The 21,758-nt window shown below is 45.9% G+C and overlaps 1 protein-coding gene across 1 annotated transcript; it reads right to left on the reverse strand.

The window, feature by feature from the left end:
- Nucleotides 1-1,020: 1,020 nt before the first annotated feature.
- Nucleotides 1,021-21,701, reverse strand: LOC120030282 (E3 ubiquitin-protein ligase arih1-like). Its single transcript, XM_038975619.1, has 4 exons — nt 21,411-21,701; nt 3,129-3,206; nt 1,630-1,797; nt 1,021-1,473 (listed from the first exon to the last, which is right to left on the reverse strand). The coding sequence occupies exons 1-4, from the start codon at nt 21,699-21,701 to the stop codon at nt 1,021-1,023; spliced, it is 990 nt and encodes a 329-aa protein (XP_038831547.1).
- Between the last annotated feature and the right edge of the window lie 57 nt (nt 21,702-21,758).

Raw genomic sequence — 21,758 nt, forward strand, 5'->3', positions numbered from 1 at the left:
ATGCTAATAGTCCAAGTCAAGCAGACATTCTTTACGCTACACACTGTCCAGGACCAGTCAAAAGTTTGGACACACCTACTCATTCCAGGGTTTTTCTTTATTTTTTATATTTTCTACATTGTAGAATAATAGTGAAGACATCAAAACTATGAAATAACACATATGGAATCATGTAGTAACCAAAAAAATATTCAGACCCCTTGACTTTTTCCAATGTTGCGTTACAGACTGAATATAACATTTATTACATTGAAAATTGTGTCACTGGCCTATACACAACCCATAATGTCAGAGTGGAATTCTGTTTTTAGATTTTTTTCAAATTAATAAAAAATGAAAACCTGAAATGTCTTGAGTCCATAAGTATTCAACCCTTTTAATTGCAAGCCTAAATACGTTTAGAAGTAAAAATGTGTAATTTATCAAGTTGCATGGATGAACTATATATGCAATGATTTTTAAATGACTACCTCATCTCTGTAACGCACACATACAATTATCTGTAAGGAGCCTCAGTCGAGCAGTGAATTTTAAACACAGATTCAATCGCAAAGACCAGGGAGGTTTTCTAATACCTCATAAAGAAGGGCACCTACTGGTAAAAAAAAGCAGACATTGAATATCCCTTTGAGCATGGTGAAGTTATTACACTTTGGATGGTGTATCAATACACCCAGTCACTACAGAGATACAAATGTCCTTCCTCAAAATAATTTTTTAAAATTATTATTTGTATTTGCGTTTTTTTATTTTTGTTTCAGGCACAGATTAAACAACAGAAATAGATAGGACAATAATCAGTAGTATATGGATTGTTATTCATGAAACATTATAGAATCTAATACATTATTACACATGTATTAATACACACATATAGACTTTATACACAATTTGAGTTAGGTACCAATACATTGGAATTTTAATACATGCCAATTTCTGTGCTATTATGCATGTTCTGCATATCAGTGTAAGTTATTCAGGTGCCCATAGGAAGGAAAGTGGTACACCTGGATAAAATATTTATGTACCACTCCATGAGGGTATAGAGGTCTGCCTGGGGGCCACACCAGCAGAGCAGCCTAAGAAGTATTTGCTGGTCTTCAAGCACTCAGTTGTGAGCTTAAGGCAAACAAAACAGAACTCTTTATTGCAATTCTTGCATTCTATATTTTTACAGCCAGTCTTATCGTGTTCTACCAATACACCACAGGTGGGACAGGCACGTGTGGATGGGCAGCCGGTGACCCCCTGGACAACAGAAAATGTGACAGTAGGGCAGGTCTTCAGCAGTTCCAGATCAGTCATGCAGTCATCGTTGTCACAGCTGTCAGAACACCATTGGGAACCTTTCCACTGCTGCAGGCACTGCCAGCAGAACTCGTACAGCTGGCCTTTTTCTGCTGAGCACACTGTGCAGTGGACTCTCAGGTTGGAGAGGTCAGCCCTTGCAACATATGAGTTACAGCCTGGACACTTGTTTGAGGTTGGGTGTGTAGGATAATAAGTACAAATGAATACTAAATAGGATTGATTCTGTCCTGCAACATTGTATACTCACAGTTCTTTGAAAAGTGATAGTTTGAATGACTGGATAGTTAAATGCATAAAACAATTTCAGAAAATACTGACCGATTTGTAAGAGTTCTGGGCTGAAATCAAGTCGGTCATTGTCTCCTCAAATTTCTTCATCTCCTCAGGAGTCAGAAGAACCAGCTTACGCACTTCTGTGTAAGACCACTCGGCACCACACGTTTCACCATCTTTGCGTGATGCAGGGCAAATGAATTTGCACTGTTTCTGGAATTACAAAATAAAGTTTGTGGTCAGTGGTGAGAAATACAAAATACTCTATTCATATAGCTTTGTTCTTGAGCTTGACGGCAAGTTATAAACTTCAGAAATTCAGATCAATTGATTATTCTGAAAAGGTTATGTCACGACTTCCACCGAAGTCGCTCCCTCACCTTGTTAGGATGGTGTTCGGCGGTCGATGTCACCGACCTTCTAGCCATCATTGATCCATTTTTCATTTTCCATTGGTTTTGTCTTGTCTTCCTACACACCTGGTTCCAATCCCATTCATTACATGTTGTGTATTTAACCCTCTGTTTCCTTGTCAGAGATTGTTTGTTGTATGTAGGTGTGTTATTTTGTTCTGGTGTGCGACGGGCTTTGCACCCTATTCTGTTATTTTTGTATACTTAGTTTTTTTTTTACTTTGGAGGTTTTTGAATGTTTATTAAACAGCTCTGTTTTTACCAAGTTCATTCTCCTGCGCCTGACTTCCTTGCCACCAGCGCGCACCGCATTACAGGTTAATGGTTTTAAAGTAACACCCCTCCCCAAATGAAAATCCATTCACACTTTTCAACTGATCCTGTTGCCAAATTTTCCATGATCAGGTCTTACTTTTCTGCAAAAACACAGTCACCCATCACACATTGTAGGCTAAGCAAGCTAGAATCAAAGATTGAAAGGAGTTAATTAAGTATGTTTGCAAGAACCACTGCTGGGGAGGGCTTAGGAAACTCGGAATTAGGAAACTCTGAAATGTCAGACTTGCTAACTGGATGAAAAAAGCATGTGTATAACTACAACCAGTTAGCAATTTGTAGATTTCAGTTTCTTAGTTCCGACTATATCATCTGATCATCGCTTCCCCTTTTACGCTACTGCTACTCTCTGTTCATCATATCTGCATAGTCACTTTAACCATATCTACATGTACATACTACTGTCACGTTCATCGTATTGAGGAGACCAAGGCGCAGCGTGGTATGCGTACATTCTCTTTTATTAGACGAATGAAGACAGAACAAAGTGTGGCAAAGAAGGGGGTCGAGTGATAAATGGCAGATATGTGAGAGCAGAACTAATAAACGGGCTCTGCCCGATCACTAAAATGGCCACCCCGATCAGAACTACAGATCCCAAAATGGCCGACTGCCAAAACTACAAGTCCCAGAAGCAAGGGGAACCCTCAGAAGGTGGAGCCGACACACAGATAAAGGGTCAAGAAAAACCAGGAAGAAAAAGAGAGGGCTGGAAGGATCTATGAACCGTAGAGAAAGAGACAATAGATATTAGGCTGGATTTACCGTGTATGAGCTGGACTGTTTTGGACTTACCTGTTGGCATTTGGACCTGGACCTACTGAGAACCCGATTTGTGTACCGAACCCTGCTATCCTTGATCTTGCCTACGACCTGGGTGGACAAGGACGGAGAGACAAACACACAGGTACTGTCCTGTTCGAAAGAACTCTCATTCTGGGGTAATTTGGTGACAGTTTCCCACTTAATTTGTGACAAACGCTCATAACCTTGAAGAGGTTTGCCACAAAACGAACAAAAACAACAAACGAACCGTGAAGCTATATAAATGAGTGCTGACAGGCAACTACACATAGACAAGAACCCACAAATACCAAAGGGAAAATGGCAACCTAAATATGATCTCCAATCAGAGACAACGATAAACAGCTGCCTCTGATTGGGAACCAATTCAGGCCACCATAGACCTACATATCCCTAGACTTACAAACACACCTAGACATACAAAATCCCTAGACAATACAAAACAAGCATACCCACCCTCGTCACACCCTGACGTGACCAAAATAATACAGAAAAACATAGATAACTAAGGTCAGGGCGTGACAGTACCCCCCCCCAAAGGTGCGGACTCCCAACCGCAAACCTGAAATTATAGGGGAGAGTCCAGGTGGGCATCTACCCTCGGTGGCGGCTCTGGTTCTGGACGCCGCCCCCCATCTTTACACTGCTCCCTCCGCCTTTGTAGAGCTGAACCGTGGCTCATCGCCGGAGACCCCGGGCTGGGGACCGTCGCTGGAGACCCCGGGCTGGGGACCTTCACTGGAGACCCCGGGCTGGGGACCGTCGCTGGAGACCCCGGGCTGGGGACCGTCGCTGGAGACCCCGGTCTGGGGACCTTCGCTGGAGACCCCGGTCTGGGGACCGTCGCTGGAGACCCCGGTCTGGTGACCGTCGCTGGAGACCCCGGTCTGGGGACCGTCGCTGGAGACCCCGGTCTGGGGACCTTCGCTGGAGACCCCGGTCTGGGGACCGTCGCTGGAGACCCCGGTCTGGTGACCGTCGCTGGAGACCCCGGTCTGGTGACCGTCGCTGGAGACCCCGGGCTGGGGACCGTCGCTGGAGACCCCGGTCTGGGGACCGTCGCTGGAGACCCCGGTCTGGGGACCGTCGCTGGAGACCCCGGTCTGGGGACCGTCGCTGGAGACCCCGGTCTGGTGACCGTCGCTGGAGACCCCGGTCTGGTGACCGTCGCTGGAGACCCCGGTCTGGTGACCGTCGCTGGAGACCCCGGGCTGGGGACCGTCGCTAGAGACCCCGGGCTGGGGACCTTCGCTGGAAACCCCGGGCTGGGGACCGTCGCTGGAAGCTCCGGACTGGGGATCGACGCTGGAGTCTCCGGACTGGGTACTGTCGCCGGAAGCTCTGGACTGGGTACTGTCGCCGGATGCTCTGGACTGGGTACTGTCGCCGGAAGCTCTGGACTGGGTACTGTCGCCGGAAGCTCTGGACTATGGAAGCGCACTGGAAGCCTGATGCGTGGTGCCGGAACTGGTGGTACCGGGCTGAGGACACGCACCTCAGGGCGAGTGCGGGGAAGAGTCACAGGCCGTACTGGACTGTGGAGGCGCACTGGAGGCCTGGTGCGTGGTGCCGGAACTGGTGGTAACGGGCTGGGGACACGCACCTCAGGGCGAGTGCGGGGAGGAGGAATAGGACGTACTGGACTCTGGAGGCGCACTGGAGGCCTGGTGCGTGGTCCCGGAACTGATGGTACCGGGCTGAGGACACACACCTCAGGGCGAGTGCGTGGAGGAGGAACAGGACGTACTGGACTCTGGAGGCGCACCGGAGGCCTGGTGCGTGGTCCCGGAACTGGTGGTATCGGGCTGGGGACACGCACCTCAGGGCGAGTGCGGGAAGGAGGCACAGGATACACTGGGCCGTGGAGACGCATTGGAGATCCGGAACGTAGAGCTGGCTCAATACGTCCTGGCTGGATGCCCATTCTAGCCCGGCAAATGCGAGGAGCTGGAATAGAGCGCACTGGGCTAAGAATGCGAACTGGAGACACCGTGCGCATCTCTGCATAACACGGTGCCTGACCAGTTACACGCTCCCCACGGTAAGCACGAGGAGTTGGCTCAGGTCTCCAACCTGACTCAGCCAACCTGACTCAGCCAATCTCCTCGTGTGACCCCCCCAAAAAATTATTGGGGCTGCCTCTCGGGCTTCCGTGCTAGCCGTGTCCCCTCATATCTTCGCCGTTCCTCCTGCTCTGTTTCTACCTGCTTCCATGGCAGAGTCTTGTCCACAGCCATTACCTCCTCCCAGGTCCAGGATGTCCTCCACTCATCTTTCTCCCGGGTCCATGATGTCCGCTCCTCATTCACAAGCTGCTTGGTCCTTTTATGGTGGGTTCTTCTGTCACGTTCGTCGTATTGAGGAGACCAAGGCGCAGCGTGGTATGCGTACATTCTCTTTTATTAGACGAATGAACACAGAACAAACTAACAAAAACAACAAACGAACCGCGAAGCTATAAAAACGAGTGCTGACAGGCAACTACACATAGACAAGAACCCACAAATACCCAAGGGAAAATGTCAACCTAAATATGATCCCCAATCAGAGACAACGACAAACAGTTGCCTCTGATTGGGAACCAATTCAGGCCACCATAGACCTACATATGCCTAGACTTACAAACACACCTAGACATACAAAAACCCTAGACAATACAAAACAAGCATACCCACCCTCACACCCTGACGTGACCAAAATAATACAGAAAAAAACCATAGATAACTAAGGTCAGGGCGTGACAACTACCTCAATCAGCCCGACTAACCGGTGCCTGTATGCAGCCTCGCTACTGTTATAGCCTCGCTACTGTTATTTTGCACTTATTTTGTCTTTTTACTGTTGTTTTTATTTCTTTACTTACCTATTGTTCACATAATACCTGTTTTGCACTGTTGGTTAGAGCCTGTAAGTAAGCATTTCACTGTAAGGTCTACACATGTTGTATTCGGCGCATATGACAAATAAACTTTAATTTGATTTGATATGTAGGCTAGATGAATCAGCTAGTTAGCTAGGCTATGCTGTCAAGACAAGCTAACTAGTTATAGGCTACTTGATTTAAATTTGTTCTGCTACTGACAAACAGTCAAACAGCAGCTGCCCTCTTCTCTGTCCCTGACCGTGAGACAACTTCAAAGTAACCTACTACAGGCAGTATTCATTTCAAACTCACCACTGGTGGGTAACTCGTGCATGCGACGAGTGCAGCAACGTACTGCCGCACTCATGAAGAATACATTTTTAAATAATTATATTTGGTTACTACATGATTCCATATGTGTTATTTCATAGTTTTGATGTCTTCAGTATTATTCTACAATGTAGAAAATAGTAAAAAGAAAAACTCTGGAATGAGTAGATGTGTCCAAACTTTTGACTGGTACTGTAAGTATTCAGATCCCCAAATCAAATCAAATGTTATTGGTCACATGCACATGGTTAGCAGATGTTAATGCGAGTGTAGTGAAATGCTTGTGCTTTGATGTACCTGTACTGACCTTGCCTTCTGGATGGAAACGGTGTGAACAGGCAGTGGCTCGGGTGGTTGTTGTCCTTGATGATTTTTTTGGCCATCCTGTGACATCGGGTGCTGTTGCGCCTTCTTCACAACACTGTCTGTGTGGGTGGACCATTTCAGTTTGTCTGTGATGTGTTCTCCAAGGAACAGTGGAACACCTTCTCCACTGCTGGCCCTTCGATGTGGATAGGGGTTGCTCCATCTGCTGTTTCCTGAAGTCCACGATCATCTCCTTTGTTTTGTTGACGTTGAGTGAGGTTATTTTCCTGACACCACACTCTGAATGTCCTCACCTCCTCCCTGTAAAATCTATAAACAGCATGTGCAAAGGAGGTAGGATAAGAGAGGTAAGGCAATAAATAGGCCATGGTGGCGAAGTAATTACAATATAGCTGTCACGTTCTGACCATAGTTCTTGTGTGTTTTACTTGTTTTAGTGTTGGTCAGGACGTGAGCTGGGTGGGCATTCTATGTTGTGTGTCTAGTTTGTCTGTTTCTATGTTTGGCCTAATATGGTTCTCAATCAGAGGCAGGTGTTTTGTGTTGTCTCTGATTGGGAATCATATTTAGGTGGCTTGTTTTGTGTTGGGGTTTGTGGGTGGTTGTCTTCTGTCTTTGGGTTCTGCACCAGATAGGACTGTCTCGGTTTTCACATTTATTGTTTTGTATTTTGTATAGTGTTCACGTTATCGTCTCTTGTTTATTAAACATGTTGAATACTAGCCGCGCTGCATTTTGGTCCTCTCCTTCACCAACGGAAGAAAACCGTTACAGAAACACCCACCACAAAAGGACCAAGCAGCGTGGTAACGGACAGCAGCAGCAGCAGCAGCAGCAGCGATCGGAGGACTCTTGGACATGGGAAGACGTTTTGGACGGCAAGGGTTGCTACACATGGGAGGAGATCCTGGCTGGAAGGGATCGCCTCCCATGGGAACAGGTGGAGGCAGCTAGGAGAGCAGAGGCAGCTGTTAAGAGGAGCCAGCGTTACGAGGGAACAAGGTTGGCAAGGAAGCCCGAGAGGCAGCCCCAACATTTTCTTGGGAGGGGGTACACAGGGAGTGTGGCTAAGCCAGGTAGGAGACCTGAGCCAACTCCCCGTGTATACCGTGGAGAGAGAGGGCGTCGTACTGGTCAGGCACCGTGTTATGCGGTGGAGCGCACGGTGTCCCCAGTACGCGTGCTTAGCCCGGTGCGGTACATTCCAGCTCCTCATATCGGCCGGGCTAGAGTGGGCATCGAGCCAGGTGCCATGAAGCCGGCTCAACGCATCTGGTCTCCAGTGCGTCTCCTCGGGCCGGTGTACATGGCACCAGCCTTACGCATGGTGTCCCCGGTTAGCCAGCACAGCCCAGTGCGGGCTATTCCACCTCGCCGCACTGGCCTGGCTACGGGGAGCATTCAACCAGGTAAGGTTGGGCAGGCTCGGTGCTCAAGAGCTCCTGTGCGCCTTCACGGTCCGATCTATCCGGTGCCACCTCCTCGCACCAGCCCAGTACCACCAGTGCCAACACCACGCACCAGGCTTCCTGTGCATCTCCAGAGCCCTGTAAGCCCTGTTCCTGCTCCCAGCACTCGCCCAGTGGTGCGTGTTCCCAGCCCGGTACCACCAGTTCCGGCACCACGCACCAGGCCTACTGTGCACCTCAGCAGGCCAGAGTCTTCCGTCTGTCTAGCGCCGCCTGAGCTGCCCGTCTGTCCAGCGCCGCCTGAGCTGCCCGTCTGTCCAACGCCGCCTGAGCTGCCCGTCTGCCCAGCGCCGCCTGAGCTGCCCGTCTGCCCAGCGCCGTCTGAGCTGCCCGTCTGTCCAGCGCCATCTGAGCCGCCCGTCTGTCCAGCGCCATCTGAGCCGCCCGTCTGTCCAGCGCCTTCTGAGCCGCCCGTCTGTCCTGAGCCGCCAGAGCCGTCCGTCAGTCAGGAGCCGCCAGAGCCGTCCGTCAGTCAGGAGCCGCCAGAGCCGCCCGCCAGTCAGGAGCCGCCAGAGCCGCCCGCCAGTCAGGAGCCGCCAGAGCCGCCCGCCAGTCAGGAGCCGCCAGAGCCGCCCGCCAGTCAGGAGCCGCCAGAGCCGCCCGCCAGTCAGGAGCCGCCAGAGCCGCCCGCCAGTCAGGAGCCGCCAGAGCCGCCCGCCCGTCAGGAGCCACCAGAGCCGCCCGCCAGTCAGGAGCCGCCAGAGCCGCCCGCCAGTCAGGAGCCGCCAGAGCCGCCCGCCAGTCAGGAGCCGCCAGAGCTGCCCGCCAGTCAGGAGCCGCGAGAGCCGCCCGCCAGTCAGGAGCCGATAGAGCCGCCCGCCAGTCAGGAGCTGCCGGAGCCGCCCGCCAGTCAGGAGCTGCCGGAGCCGCCCGCCAGTCAGGAGCTGCCGGAGCCGCCCGTCAGTCATGAGCTGCCCGCCAGTCATGAGCTGCCCTCCAGTCATGAGCTGCCCTCCAGTCATGAGCTGCCGTCCAGTCATGAGCTGTCCTCCAGTCATGAGCTGCCATTAGTCCGGAGCTGCCACTAGTCATGAGCTGCCCTTCAGGCCGGAGCTGCCTCTCTGTCCTGAGCTACCTCTCTGTCATAAGCTACCTCTCTGTCAGGAGCTGTCCCTCAGTCCGGAGGAGTTTCCTCAGTCTAGTGGGGACCTTTGTGAAGGTTCCTAGGCCAAGGTCGGCGGCGAGGGTCGCCACTCAAAGGATGCTAAGGAGGGGGACAAAGACAATGGTGGAGTGGGATCTTCGTCCAGCGCCGGAGCCGCCACCGCGGACATATGCCCACCTAGACACTCCCCTAGAGTTTTAGGTGGTGCGTTCGGAGTCCGCACCTCAGAAGGGGGGTACTGTCACGTTCTGACCATAGTTCTTGTGTGTTTTACTTGTTTTAGTGTTGGTCAGGACGTGAGCTGGGTGGGCATTCTATGCTGTGTGTCTAGTTTGTCTGTTTCTATGTTTGGCCTAATATGGTTCTCAATCAGAGGCAGGTGTTTTGTGTTGTCTCTGATTGGGAATCATATTTAGGTGGCTTGTTTTGTGTTGGGGTTTGTGGGTGGTTGTCTTCTGTCTTTGTGTTCTTGTCACGTTCCTGACCTGTTTTCCCTTGTTTTTGTATTTGTTGAGTATGGTCAGGGCGTGAGTTGGGGTGGGCATTCTATGTTATGTGTTTTCTATGTTTAGGTTCATTGTGATTAGCCTTATATGGTTCTCAATCAGGGGCAGGTGTTTGACGTTTCCTCTGATTGAGAACCATATTAAGGTAGGCTGTTCTCACTGTTTGTTTGTGGGTGATTGTCTTCCGTGTCAGTGTTAGTACCACACGGGACTGTTTCGTTTTGTTTAGTCTGTTCGTGCGTTCTTCGTGTTTAAGTTCACATGTTCAGGTCTGTTGACGTCGTTTGTTGTTTTGTAGTTTGTCTTGTATTTTCGTATTCGTTATTATAATTAAAGTCATTATGTCTACACACCTCGCTGCGTGTTGGTCCGATCCATGCTCCTTCTCGTCTGAGGAGGAGAACGACTATGACAGCCGTTACAGTTCTGCACCAGATAGGACTGTCTCGGTTTTCACATTTATTGTTTTGTATTTTGTATAGTGTTCACGTTATCGTCTCTTGTTTATTAAACATGTTGAACACTAACCGCGCTGCATTTTGGTCCTCTCCTTCACCAACGGAAGAAAACCATTACAATAGCAATTAACACTGGAATGGTAGATGTGCAGAAGATGAATGTGCAAGTAGAGATACTGGGGTGCAAAGGAGCAAGATAAATAAATACATACAGTATGGGGATGAGGTAGATTGGATGGGCTATTTACAGATGAGCTATGTACAGGTGCAGTGATCTGTGAGCTGCTCTGACAGCTGGTGCTTAAAGCTAGTGAGGGAGGTAAGAGTCTCCAGCTTCAGAGATTTTTGCAGTTCGTTCCAGTAATTGGCAGCAGAGAACTGGAAGGAGATGCGGCCAAAGAAAGAATTGGCTTTGGGGGATGATGTTGCAAAAATACTGTGAAATTGTTAACATTATAATAATGCCCGTTTATTTTAAGAGCTGTTTTTAAAAAAAAAAAAGGACATTTCAGCATGTTTTGGTGGGATGGAATTTTTTACATGTAATTTCTTTGACGCTTGCACATGAAAATAATATAACACAGGCTTAACAGCATAGGCTGTAGTAAAACGACATGTTTCTAATACATGGTTTATCAGGGTATTACACTTAGATGGAACTGATGCTCATATATCATAGTATACTGTATCTATTTGCAGTATATCTCTGTTTTATTCTTAGGATTTTGTTTGACTACATGTACTAAAAAATGTTGTATGTTCTTGAGGGAGAAGCAGGGATACATAACTTTGTGTGGTCATATGTTACAAGTCCTTGAGGGAGATTGAGGGATAAATAACTTTGTGTGGTGATATGTTTTTTTTATTTGATTTTTTAAATTATTTTTATCCCCTTTTCTCCCCAATTTTTGTGGTATCCAATCGCTAGTAATTACTATCTTGTCTCATCGCTACAACTCCCGTACGGGCTCGGGAGAGACGAAGGTCGAAAGTCATGCGTCCTCCGAAGCACAACCCAACCAAGCCGCACTGCTTCTTAACACAGCGCGCCTCCAACCCGGAAGCCAGCCGCACCAATGTGTCGGAGGAAACACCGTGCACCCGCCCCCCTTGGTTAGCGCGCACTGCGCCCGGCCTGCCACAGGAGTCGCTGGAGCGCGATGAGACAAGGATATCCCTACCGGCCAAACCCTCCCTAACCCGGACGACGCTAGGCCAATTGTGCGTCGCCCCACGGACCTCCCGGTCGCGGCCGGCTGCGACAGAGCCTGGGCGCGAACCCAGAGACTCTGGTGGCACAGCTAGCGCTGTGATGCAGTGCCCTAGACCACTGCGCCACCCGGGAGGCCCGTGTGGTGATATGTTGAAGGTCCTTGAGGGAGATGGAGGGATAAATAATTTTGTGTGGTGATATGTTACAGGTCCTTGAGGGAGATGGAGGGATACATAACTTTGTGTGGTGATATGTTACAGGTCCTTGAGGGAGATGGAGGGATAAATAACTTTGTGTGGTGATATGTTACAGGTCCTTGAGGGAGATGGAGGGATACATAACTTTGTGTGGTGATATGTTACAGGTCCTTGAGGGAGATGGAGGGATAAATTACTTTGTGTGGTGATATGTTACAGGTCCTTGAGGGAGATGGAGGGATAAATAACTTTGTGTGGTGATATGTTACAGGTCCTTGAGGGAGATGGAGGGATACATAACTTTGTGTGGTGATATGTTACAGGTCCTTGAGGGAGATGGAGGGATAAATTACTTTGTGTGGTGATATGTTACAGGTCCTTGAGGGAGATGGAGGGATAAATAACTTTCAGTCAACTCTTGGTCATCCCTCCTTTTAGCCTATAGTGTCCTTGGGCTCTACAATGTGTAAGTTAAAGGGGAGAATCAAATCAAATTAAATCCAATGTATTTATATAGCCCTTCTTACATCAGCTGATATATCAAAGTGCTGTGCAGAAACCCAGCCTAAAACCCCAAACAGCAAGCAATGCAGGTGTAGAAGCACGGTGGCTAGGAAAAACTCCCTAGAAAGGCCAAAACCTAGGAAGAAACCTAGAGAGGAACCAGGCTCTGAGGGGTGGACAGTCCTCTTCTGGCTGTGCCGGGTGGAGATTATAACAGAACATGGCCAAGATGTTCAAATGTTCATAAATGACCAGCATGGTCAAATAATAATAATCACAGTAGTTGTCGAGGGTGCAACAAGTCAGCACCTCAGGAGTAAATGTCAGTTGGCTTTTCATAGCCAATCATTGAGAGTATCTCTACTGCTCCTGCTGTCTCTAGAGAGTTGAAAACAGCAGATCTGGTGAACAGGTCATGGTTCCATAGCCGCAGGCAGAACAGTTGTAACTGGAGCAGCAGCACGGCCAGGTGGACTGGGGACAGCAAGGAGTCATCATGCCAGGTAGTTCTGAGGCATGATCCTAGGGCTCAGGTCCTCCGAGAGAGAGAAAGAAAGAGAGAAAGAGAGAATTAGAGAGAGCATACTTAAGTTCACACAGGACACCGAATAAGACAGGAGAAATACTCTAGATATAACAGACTGACCCTAGCCCCCCGACACAAACTACTGCAGCATAAATACTGGAGGCTGAGACAGGAGGGGTCAGGAGACACTGTGGCCCCATCCGATGATACCCCCGGACAGGGCCAAACAGGCAGGATATAACCTGAGAACTGATTGGTCCATCAATTTTTCTAACCATTGAGGATTTTCATAATGACTGCTGGTTGATTTGTGTTGGAGCTAAGCATACCACTGGAATCCACCTAGCATGGCCACACTCTTAGTTCTATCTGGAACCGAAAAGGGTTCTGCTATGGGGACAGCCGCAGAACCCTTTTGTAGCCCTTTTGTTCTATTTTGGGATCCCTCTGTGGAAAAGGTTCTACATGGAACCCAAAAAGGCATTCTTCAAAGGGTTCTCCTATGGGACAGTTAAAGAACCATTTTTGGTTCTAGATAGAAAAAGGGTGCTAAGAGTGCAGCATACTCACAGTCAAAGGGCTGGCTAAATATTGCCCCTGCAGCCACATAATACTATCATCGGGGAGATAGGGCTGGGGTCCTGTGTGTGTGGCGAATTATTTTATTTGATGGTCCAGCTGCAAAGTCGAAATTGGCTACATTTTTGGTATTGTTAACACAATAAGATTTGAGTTACAAAAATAGATTTAATCTTAAAGATACATTTAGAAAGGTTCAGAACATTTGTGAAACATCAGACACAGTTGAAAATTTAAACTCAGCAAAAAAAGAAATGGCCCCTTTTCAGAACCCTGTCTTTCAAAGATAATTCGTAAAAATCCAAACAACTTCACAGATCTTCATTGTAAAGGGTTTAAACACTGTTTCCCATGCTTGTTCAATGAACCGTAAACAATTAACTTCTCTGGGATATGTGGGACGGTAGCGTCCCACTTGGCCAAAAGCCAGAAAAAATGTAGCACGCCAAATTCAAATATATTACTATAAAAATCAATATTTCATGAAATCACACATGAAAGACACCAAATTTAAGCTACACATGTTGTGAATCCAGGCAACATGTCTGATTTCAAAAAGGATTTACGGTGAAAGCACACCAAACGATTATGTTAGCTCAGTACATAGCCACAGAAAAACACAGCCATTTTCCCAGCCAAAGATAGTAGTAACAAAAAACAGAAATAGAGATAAAATTAATCACTAACGTTTGATGATCTTCATCAGATGACACTCATAGGACTTCATGTTACACAATACATTTATGTTTTGTTCGATAATGTGCATATTTATATCCACAAATCTCGGTTTACATTGGCGCAATGTTCAGAAATGCCCCCAAAATATACGGAGAATTGCAGAGAGCCACGTCAAATAACAGAAATACTCATCATAAACTTTGATGAAAGATACATCTTTTACATAGAATTAAAGATACACTTGTTCTTAATGCAACAGCTGTGTCAGATTTAAAAAAAACTTTACGTAAAAAGCACACCATGCAATAATCTGAGACGGCGCTCAAAAATAACAACATTTCTCCGCCATGTTGGAGTCAACAGAAATACGAAATTACATCATAAATATTCCCTTACCTTTGATCATCTTCATCAGAATGCACTCCCAGGAATCCTAGTTCCACAATAAATCTTTGTTTTGTTCGATAATGTCCATTACTTATGTCTAAGTAGCTACTTTTGCAAGCATGTTTAGTGCACATGTCCAAACGCTCGCGCAGATGCAGGCGAACTCGGACGAAAACTTCAAAAAGTTATATAACAGGTTGAATAAACTGGTCAAACTAAGTAGAGAATCAATCTTCAGGATGTTGTTATCATATACAGTGGGGAGAACAAGTATTTGATACACTGCCGATTTTGCAGGTTTTCCTACTTACAAAGCATGTAGAGGTCTGTAATTTTTATCATAGGTACACTTCAACTGTGAGAGACGGAATCTAAAACAAAATTCCAGAAAATCACATTGTATGATTTTTAAGTAATTCATTTGCATTTTATTGCATGACATAATTATTTGATCACCTACCAACCAGTAAGAATTCCGGCTCTCACAGACCTGTTAGTTTTTCTTTAAGAAGCCCTCCTGTTCTCCACTCATTACCTGTATTAACTGCACCTGTTTGAACTCGTTACCTGTATAAAAGACACCTGTCCACACACTCAATCAAATAGACTCCAACTTCTCCACAATGGCCAAGACCAGAGAGCTGTGTAAGGACATCAGGGATAAAATTGTAGATCTGCACAAGGCTGGGATTGGCTACAGGACAATTGACAAGCAGCTTGGTGAGAAGGCAACAACTGTTGGCGCAATTATAAGAAAATGGAAGAAGTTCAAGATGACGGTCAATCACCCTCGGTCTGGGGCTCCATGCAAGATCTCACCTTGTGGGGCATCAATGATCATGAGGAAGGTGAGGGATCAGCCCAGAACTACACGGCAGGACATGTTCAATGACCTGAAGAGAGCTGGGACCACAGTCTCAAAGAAAACCATTAGTAACACACTACGCCGTCATGGATTAAAATCCTGCAGCGCACGCAAGGTCCCCCTGCTCAAGCCAGTGCATGTCCAGGCCCGTCTGAAGTTTGCCAATGACCATCTGGATGATCCAGAGGAGGAATGTGAGAAGGTCATGTGGTCTGATGAGACAAAAAATAGAGCTTTTTGGTCTAAACTCCACTCGCCGTGTTTGGAGGAAGAAGAAGGATGAGTACAACCCAAAGAAAAACATCCCAACCGTGAAGCATGGAGGTGGACACATCATTCTTTGGGGATGCTTTTCTGCAAAGGGGACAGGATGACTGCACCGTATTGGTGGATGGGGCCATGTATCGCGAGATCTTGGCCAACAACCTCCTTCCCTCAGTAAGAGCATTGAAGATGGGTCGTGGCTGGGTCTTCCAGCATGACAACGACCCGAAACACACAGCCAGGGCAACTAAGGAGTGGCTCCGTAAGAAGCATCTCAAGGTCCTGGAGTAGCCTAGCCAGTCTCCAGACCTGAACCCAATAGAAAATCTTTGGAGGGAGCTGAAAGTCCGTATTGCCCAGCGATAGCCCCGAAACCTGAAGGATCTGGAGAAGGTCTGAATGGAGTTTTGGGCCAAAATCCCTGCTGCAGTGTGTGCAAATCTGGTCAAGAACTACAGGAAACGTATGATCTCTGTAATTGCAAACAAAGGTTTCTGTACCAAATATTAAGTTCTGCTTTTCTGATGTATCAAATACTTATGTCATGCAATAAAATGCAAATTAATTACTTAAAAATCATACAATGTGATTTTTGGGATTTTAGATTCCGTCTCTCACAGTTGAAGTGTACCTAAGATAAAAATGACAGACCTCTACATGCTTTGTAAGTAGGAAAACCTGCAAAATCGGCAGTGTGTCAAATACTTGTTCTCCCCACTGTATATCCAATAACGTTCCAACTGGAGCATTCCTTCGTGTCTGTAGAAGTTATGGAACGCAAGGCGATATCATGAGGAAAGCGCATGACCAGGAACTGGCATTCTGCCAGACCAATGACCAATGACACATCACACTAGAGGCTTCATTCCACATTCTACAAACTGTTGACATCTAGTGGAAGGCGTAGGAAGTGCAAACAGATCCATATCTAACAGGGAATTGAATAGGCGATGAGTTGAACATTGACCAGTCTCAGAATTCTCACTTCCTGTTTGGATTTTTTCACAGGTTTTTGCCTGCCATATGAGTTATGTTATACTCACAGACATCATTTAAACAGTTTTAGAAACTTCAGAGTGTTTTATATCCAATAGCAATAATAATATGCATATATTAGCATCTGGGACAGAGTAGGAGGCAGTTCACTATGGGCACGCAATTCATCCAAAAGTGAAAATGCTGCCCCCTATATCAAAGAAGTTAATGAACATGCACCTGTGGAACAGTCGTTAAGACACTAACAGCTTACAAACGGTAGGCAATTAAGGTCACAGTTATGAAAACTTAGGACACTAAAGAGGCCTTTCTAGTGACTCTGAAAAACACAAAAAGAGATATGCCCAGGGTCCCTGCTCATCTGCATGAACGTGCCTTAGGCATGCTGCAAGGAGGCATGAGGACTGCAGATGTGGCCAGGGCAATAAATTGCAATGTCTGTACTGTGAGATGCCTAAGACAGCAGGAACAAGGAGACAGGACGAACAGCTGATCGTCCTCGCAGTGGCAGACCACGTGTAACAACACCTGCACAGGATCGGTACATCTGAACATCACACCTGCGGGACAGGTACAGGATGGCAACAACTGCCCGTGTTACTCCAGGAATCCACAATCCCTCCATTGGTGCTCAGACTGTCCGCAATAGGCTGAGAGAGGCTGGACTGAGGCCTTGTAGGCCTGTTGTAATGCAGGTCTTCACCAGACATCACCTGCAACACCGCCGCCTATGGGCACAAACCCACCGTCGCTGGACCAGAAAGGACTGGCAAAAAGTGCTCTTCACTGACAAGTTGCGTTTTTGTCTCACCGGGGGTGATGGTCAGATTGCGTTTATCGTCGAAGGAATGAGCGTTACACTGAGGCCTGTACTCTGGAGCGGGATCGATTTGGAGGTTAAGGTCCGTCAAGGTCCGTCATGGTCTGGGGCGGTGTGTCACAGCATCATCGGACTGAGCTTGTTGTCATTGCATGCAATCTCAATGCTGTGTGTTACATGGCATACATCCTCCTCCCTCATGTGGTACCCTTCCTGCAGGCTCATCCTGACATGACCCTTCAGCATGACAATGCCACCAGCCATCCTGCTCGTTCTGTGCGTGATTTCCTGCAAGACAGGAATGTCAGTGTTCTGCCATGGCCAGCAAAGAGGCCAGATCTCAATCCCATTGAGCAAGTCTGGGACCTGTTGGATCGGAGGGTGAGGGCTAGGGCCATTCCCCCCAGAAATGTCCGGGAACTTGCAGATGCCTTGGTGGAAGAGTGGGGTAACATCTCACTGCAAGAACTGGCAAATCTGTGCAGTCCATGAGGAGGGGATGCACTGCAGTACTTAATGCAGCTGGTGGCTACACCAGACACCGACTCTTACTTTCGATTTTGACCCCCCCCCCCCCCCCCCCCTCGCCTTTGTTCAGGGACACATTATTCAATTTCTGTTAGTCACATGTCGATGAAACTTGTTCAGTTTATGTCTCAGTTGTTGAATCTTGTTATGTTCCTACAAATTTTTACACGTTTTAAGTTTGCTGAAAATAAACGCAGTTGATAGTGAGAAGACGTTTTTTTTTTTGCTGAGTTTATGGTAAAAATAAATAAAAAATCGATGCTGTTAAGAGATAGATGGGAATGGTTGAGTGGAGTTAAAGTATAGGATTAAATACAAACAAAAGAGAACTAATATAAATTACATTGTGTCCGTAAAATGTATATAGTATGTACAGTTGAAGTCGGAAGTTTATATACAACTTAGCCAAATACATTTAAACTCAGTTTTTCACAATTCCTGACATGTAATCCTAGTAAGAATTCTCTGTCTTAGGTCAGTTAGGATCACCCCTTTATTTTAAGAATGTGAAATGTCAGAATATTACTAGAGAGAATTTTTTATTTCAGCTTTCATTTGTTTCATCACATTACCAGTGGGTCAGAAGTTTGAAGGTACCAAGTTCATCTGTACAAACAATAGTACGCAAGTATAAACACCATGGGACCACGTAGTCGTCATACCGCCCAGGAAGGAGACGCGTTGTCTCCTAGAGATGAACGTACTTTGGTGCGAAAAGTGCAAATCAATCCCAGAACAACAACAAAGGAACTTGTGAAAAAAAACAGGGAAATGTTACTATGTCCGGAATTGTGAAAAACTGAGTTTAAATGTCTTTGGCTAACGCGTATGTAAACTTTCAACTTCAACTGTATCTGTACTATTAAAGCTGATCTATCAGTACCTGATCTACCACCCCCCCCCCCCCCCCCCCCACACAAAAACAAATGAATTTACAAAGAAGGGTATACATGCATATGAACAACATTGGCAAAAGTTTGATATTATTGTAGGCAGTTATATACTTACTGTAGACAGCTAAATAAACCTAATGATATAGCTCAATGACAATGTAATAGCACTTTTCAGATTAATAAACAAAACATTACAGAAACAGAAATCTGGTCCTCCTTATACTGTATATAGTCTCATACAGCATATTATCTGGTAACATAAAATGTACATTATAACAATTCAACTCGCCCCTGCTTACTCAATGGCAGGTCAGTCATCAGTCCTCATTAATCCCTACATATCTAATAGATGCCACTCTGCCTTACGACTGAGCTAGTCTACAGCTAGGGACTTGTTCCTCAAACTGAACTGTAAGGGCCTTACAGTAAAGTGAGCTATCCCTGAAGTCGAGTGCCTACGTTCCCACATCCTGAACCTTATAAACCCAGCACCTTCTCAGGATCGTCCGGACCATTATTTCAACCTCAGCACACTATGAGTGGGTCGCCCTCCCTGGGTTGGCCATAGCCCAGAGACACCCCTCCCTACGACTCCTACCAATGCACTCAGTACCTGTAGTTGGGTCTCAGGTTCCTTTATACCAGCCACTAGGGTCCCTGATAGACTAACCAACCAGATGCTGAAAAGAATCCTCAATTAATCAAGTCTATTCCGGAGACAGAAAGTAAAACGACACGCACTTGTATGACTCTTTGATGACAGGGTTTCAGAACAATAAAGCAGGTTTATTCAAAATTACAGGCATAATAAATCCCTAAACAATCGAACAGTCACAAATCAATATTTACATTTACATTTAAGTCATTTAGCAGACGCTCTTATCCAGAGCGACCAATATCACCAATCAATGATAGGCAAACATCAAATTAAATTGATAGACCCTTTCAACGCCCTTAACTAAACCCTTATTGGGGTGTGCAAATAAAATATTTTTTGTATATTACAATTTTATGAGAAGCACAATATTTAATAACAAGAAAAACAGTTTCTTACCTTCTACAACTCTATCAACAGTTTTTTGGCTCCCCGTCAGGATGATCAGTCCCTCAGATGGAGTCTAAAAACTCTAACCACTACTTTAACACACTTATATCAATGGGCTAACCTTAAGGGTTCCCCATAGAAGTTTACCTTAACTGAATAAAATCAAAATATGAGTATAATAAAAAATAAATATATTTTTAACTAAAAAGCTACAGCAAAAATCTTCTTCCATTAGACGACAGGTTCTTCCAGCAAGCTCAAATAGAGTTATCCCCTTCTCCAAATCATGCCTCCTGTATACCCTCCATCTTCCTTTCTGCTAACCCCCGATAACGCATTCAGTGGTTAAACACCTAATGCGGACATAGCTCCTTTCCCTGCCTAGGCAGGACGCTCGCTTACACAGGTTGCCCGCCTTGACAGGATGTCTCCTCCTAGCCGCTCTGACCAGTGTGGGAGATTGTTCAATGTAACTAGGTGCAGTTGCTATGCTGAGAAAACATCAAGCCAATAAGTACATTGGCCGGATGCAAAAATGATGTCATCTAGTGCGTGACTCCAATATTAGCAGGCAGTATTTAGACTGTCTACTTTGGCGAGCTAAGACAGAGTGGCTATATAAGGAATGGAACATATATGAACAGGGCCTGCTACCATTTTAACCTATACAGCTGTCAGACGTGGGCGTTAACAAGCAAGAACTGAGATGAAAAGATAATGGTGGAGAAAGGGCAAGAGGAGTTAATTTCGTATAGAGGGGGGATTCTATATGCAGTGCTAAGATGGGAGAACTATAAGGCCAATAGGAGTTGTTCATATACATACAAGGAGTGACTATTTGTGCTATGTAAAGACGGGAAAGACTATTAAGTCAGAACTCTGTGATTAAGCAATTTAGTCTTTACATGGAAGGGCTCGGCTTTGCTACATTGTATTAAAGTCTATTTTGAATTCACAAGTTCTAGTAAGAATGTTACATTTCTGAGTCAATATTCCACCACACCAGGTCATTTCCAATGCAAGCTAGCACCCTTAGTACACTCCATTATCATTAACTTTTAAACCATTAATTTCTAACCAGAAATTTTTAAACATTAACATTCCCTACTTTACTCAATTATAATCTTACTCCAACTCAATGTATTACTGCCATTACATCTTAAATCTCCAACAACACAAACATTTCATCATTACAACATCTCAATATATCCTTTCATTAGCAACCTCCTCCTAAGACCTTGTTCCTCTAAGCATAACAAACATAGTCTATATGCGTCATACCTTAAAGCAAACAACATTGTCACATTAACTATTTTACTGCATTACTTCAAACCCCCTACAATATACCCCCACTGTATGTTTCCCCATACTTTCAGCATTTATTTAACATACTTAACCTTTAATTATTATCTTAATAAATTCCAGTCCAAATTCATTTATTTTTCTTATTTTCTTTCAATATCAATTCTCTCTCAATGTTCATTCTTCTTTGTTCTCTGTGTGTGTGTGTGGAAGATCTTCATATGTGTGTGTAGGGGTGTATGAGAGTGTGTCTCTAAAATGTCACAGAGAACTTGGCCTTAACCTACTACTCCTGTCAAGTATTTATGGAAAGGAAAATCATGAATAACAACAGCACTCCAGTTTTGTCTTTTCAACATCTTTGCTTTACTATGTCTCAGTTGTATTTTCCCAAAAAAGTATTCCACTTTTTATTCACACCTGCTTTAAAGTAATCGAAAGCTCCCTTTTGTTCCTCAGCTCTCTTCTTCATCTCCTCCAGTTTCTGAACCTTCTCTGTGTTTCCTGTCTCCTTCATCTTGTCAATCAGGAAACCAAGATGCAGAGCAGTGGACAGAGAGAGGGACTTCAAAGCAATCTCTTCCAGTTTGATGATGCACTGGTAGGATTCCTCCACCAGTGTGGCCTTCTGGAGAGTGAATTGCTTCAACTCAGTCTGAAGTCTGATGATCACATTCCCGTTCTCTTGCTCAATCTCTTGCTCATACATCTTTTTCAGATCCTCATATGTCCTTGTAACCTGTCTGGTCTTTGGAACATACATTAT

This window comes from Salvelinus namaycush, chromosome 36 (genome assembly GCF_016432855.1).
Source record: "Salvelinus namaycush isolate Seneca chromosome 36, SaNama_1.0, whole genome shotgun sequence".
NCBI classification, from domain to species: Eukaryota; Metazoa; Chordata; class Actinopteri; order Salmoniformes; family Salmonidae; genus Salvelinus; species Salvelinus namaycush.

Coding starts and splice junctions, on each gene's coding strand:
- LOC120030282 (XM_038975619.1), bottom strand. CDS start 21,701: ATGTATGAGCAAGAGATTGAGCAAGAGAACGGGAATGTGATCATCAGA. Junction 3,207..21,410: donor TCGATTACTTTAAAGCAGGT/GTGAATAAAAAG, acceptor TTGTCCACCCAG/GTCGTAGGCAAGATCAAGGA. Junction 1,798..3,128: donor CCAGGTCCAAATGCCAACAG/GTAAGTCCAAAA, acceptor TTGTAATTCCAG/AAACAGTGCAAATTCATTTG.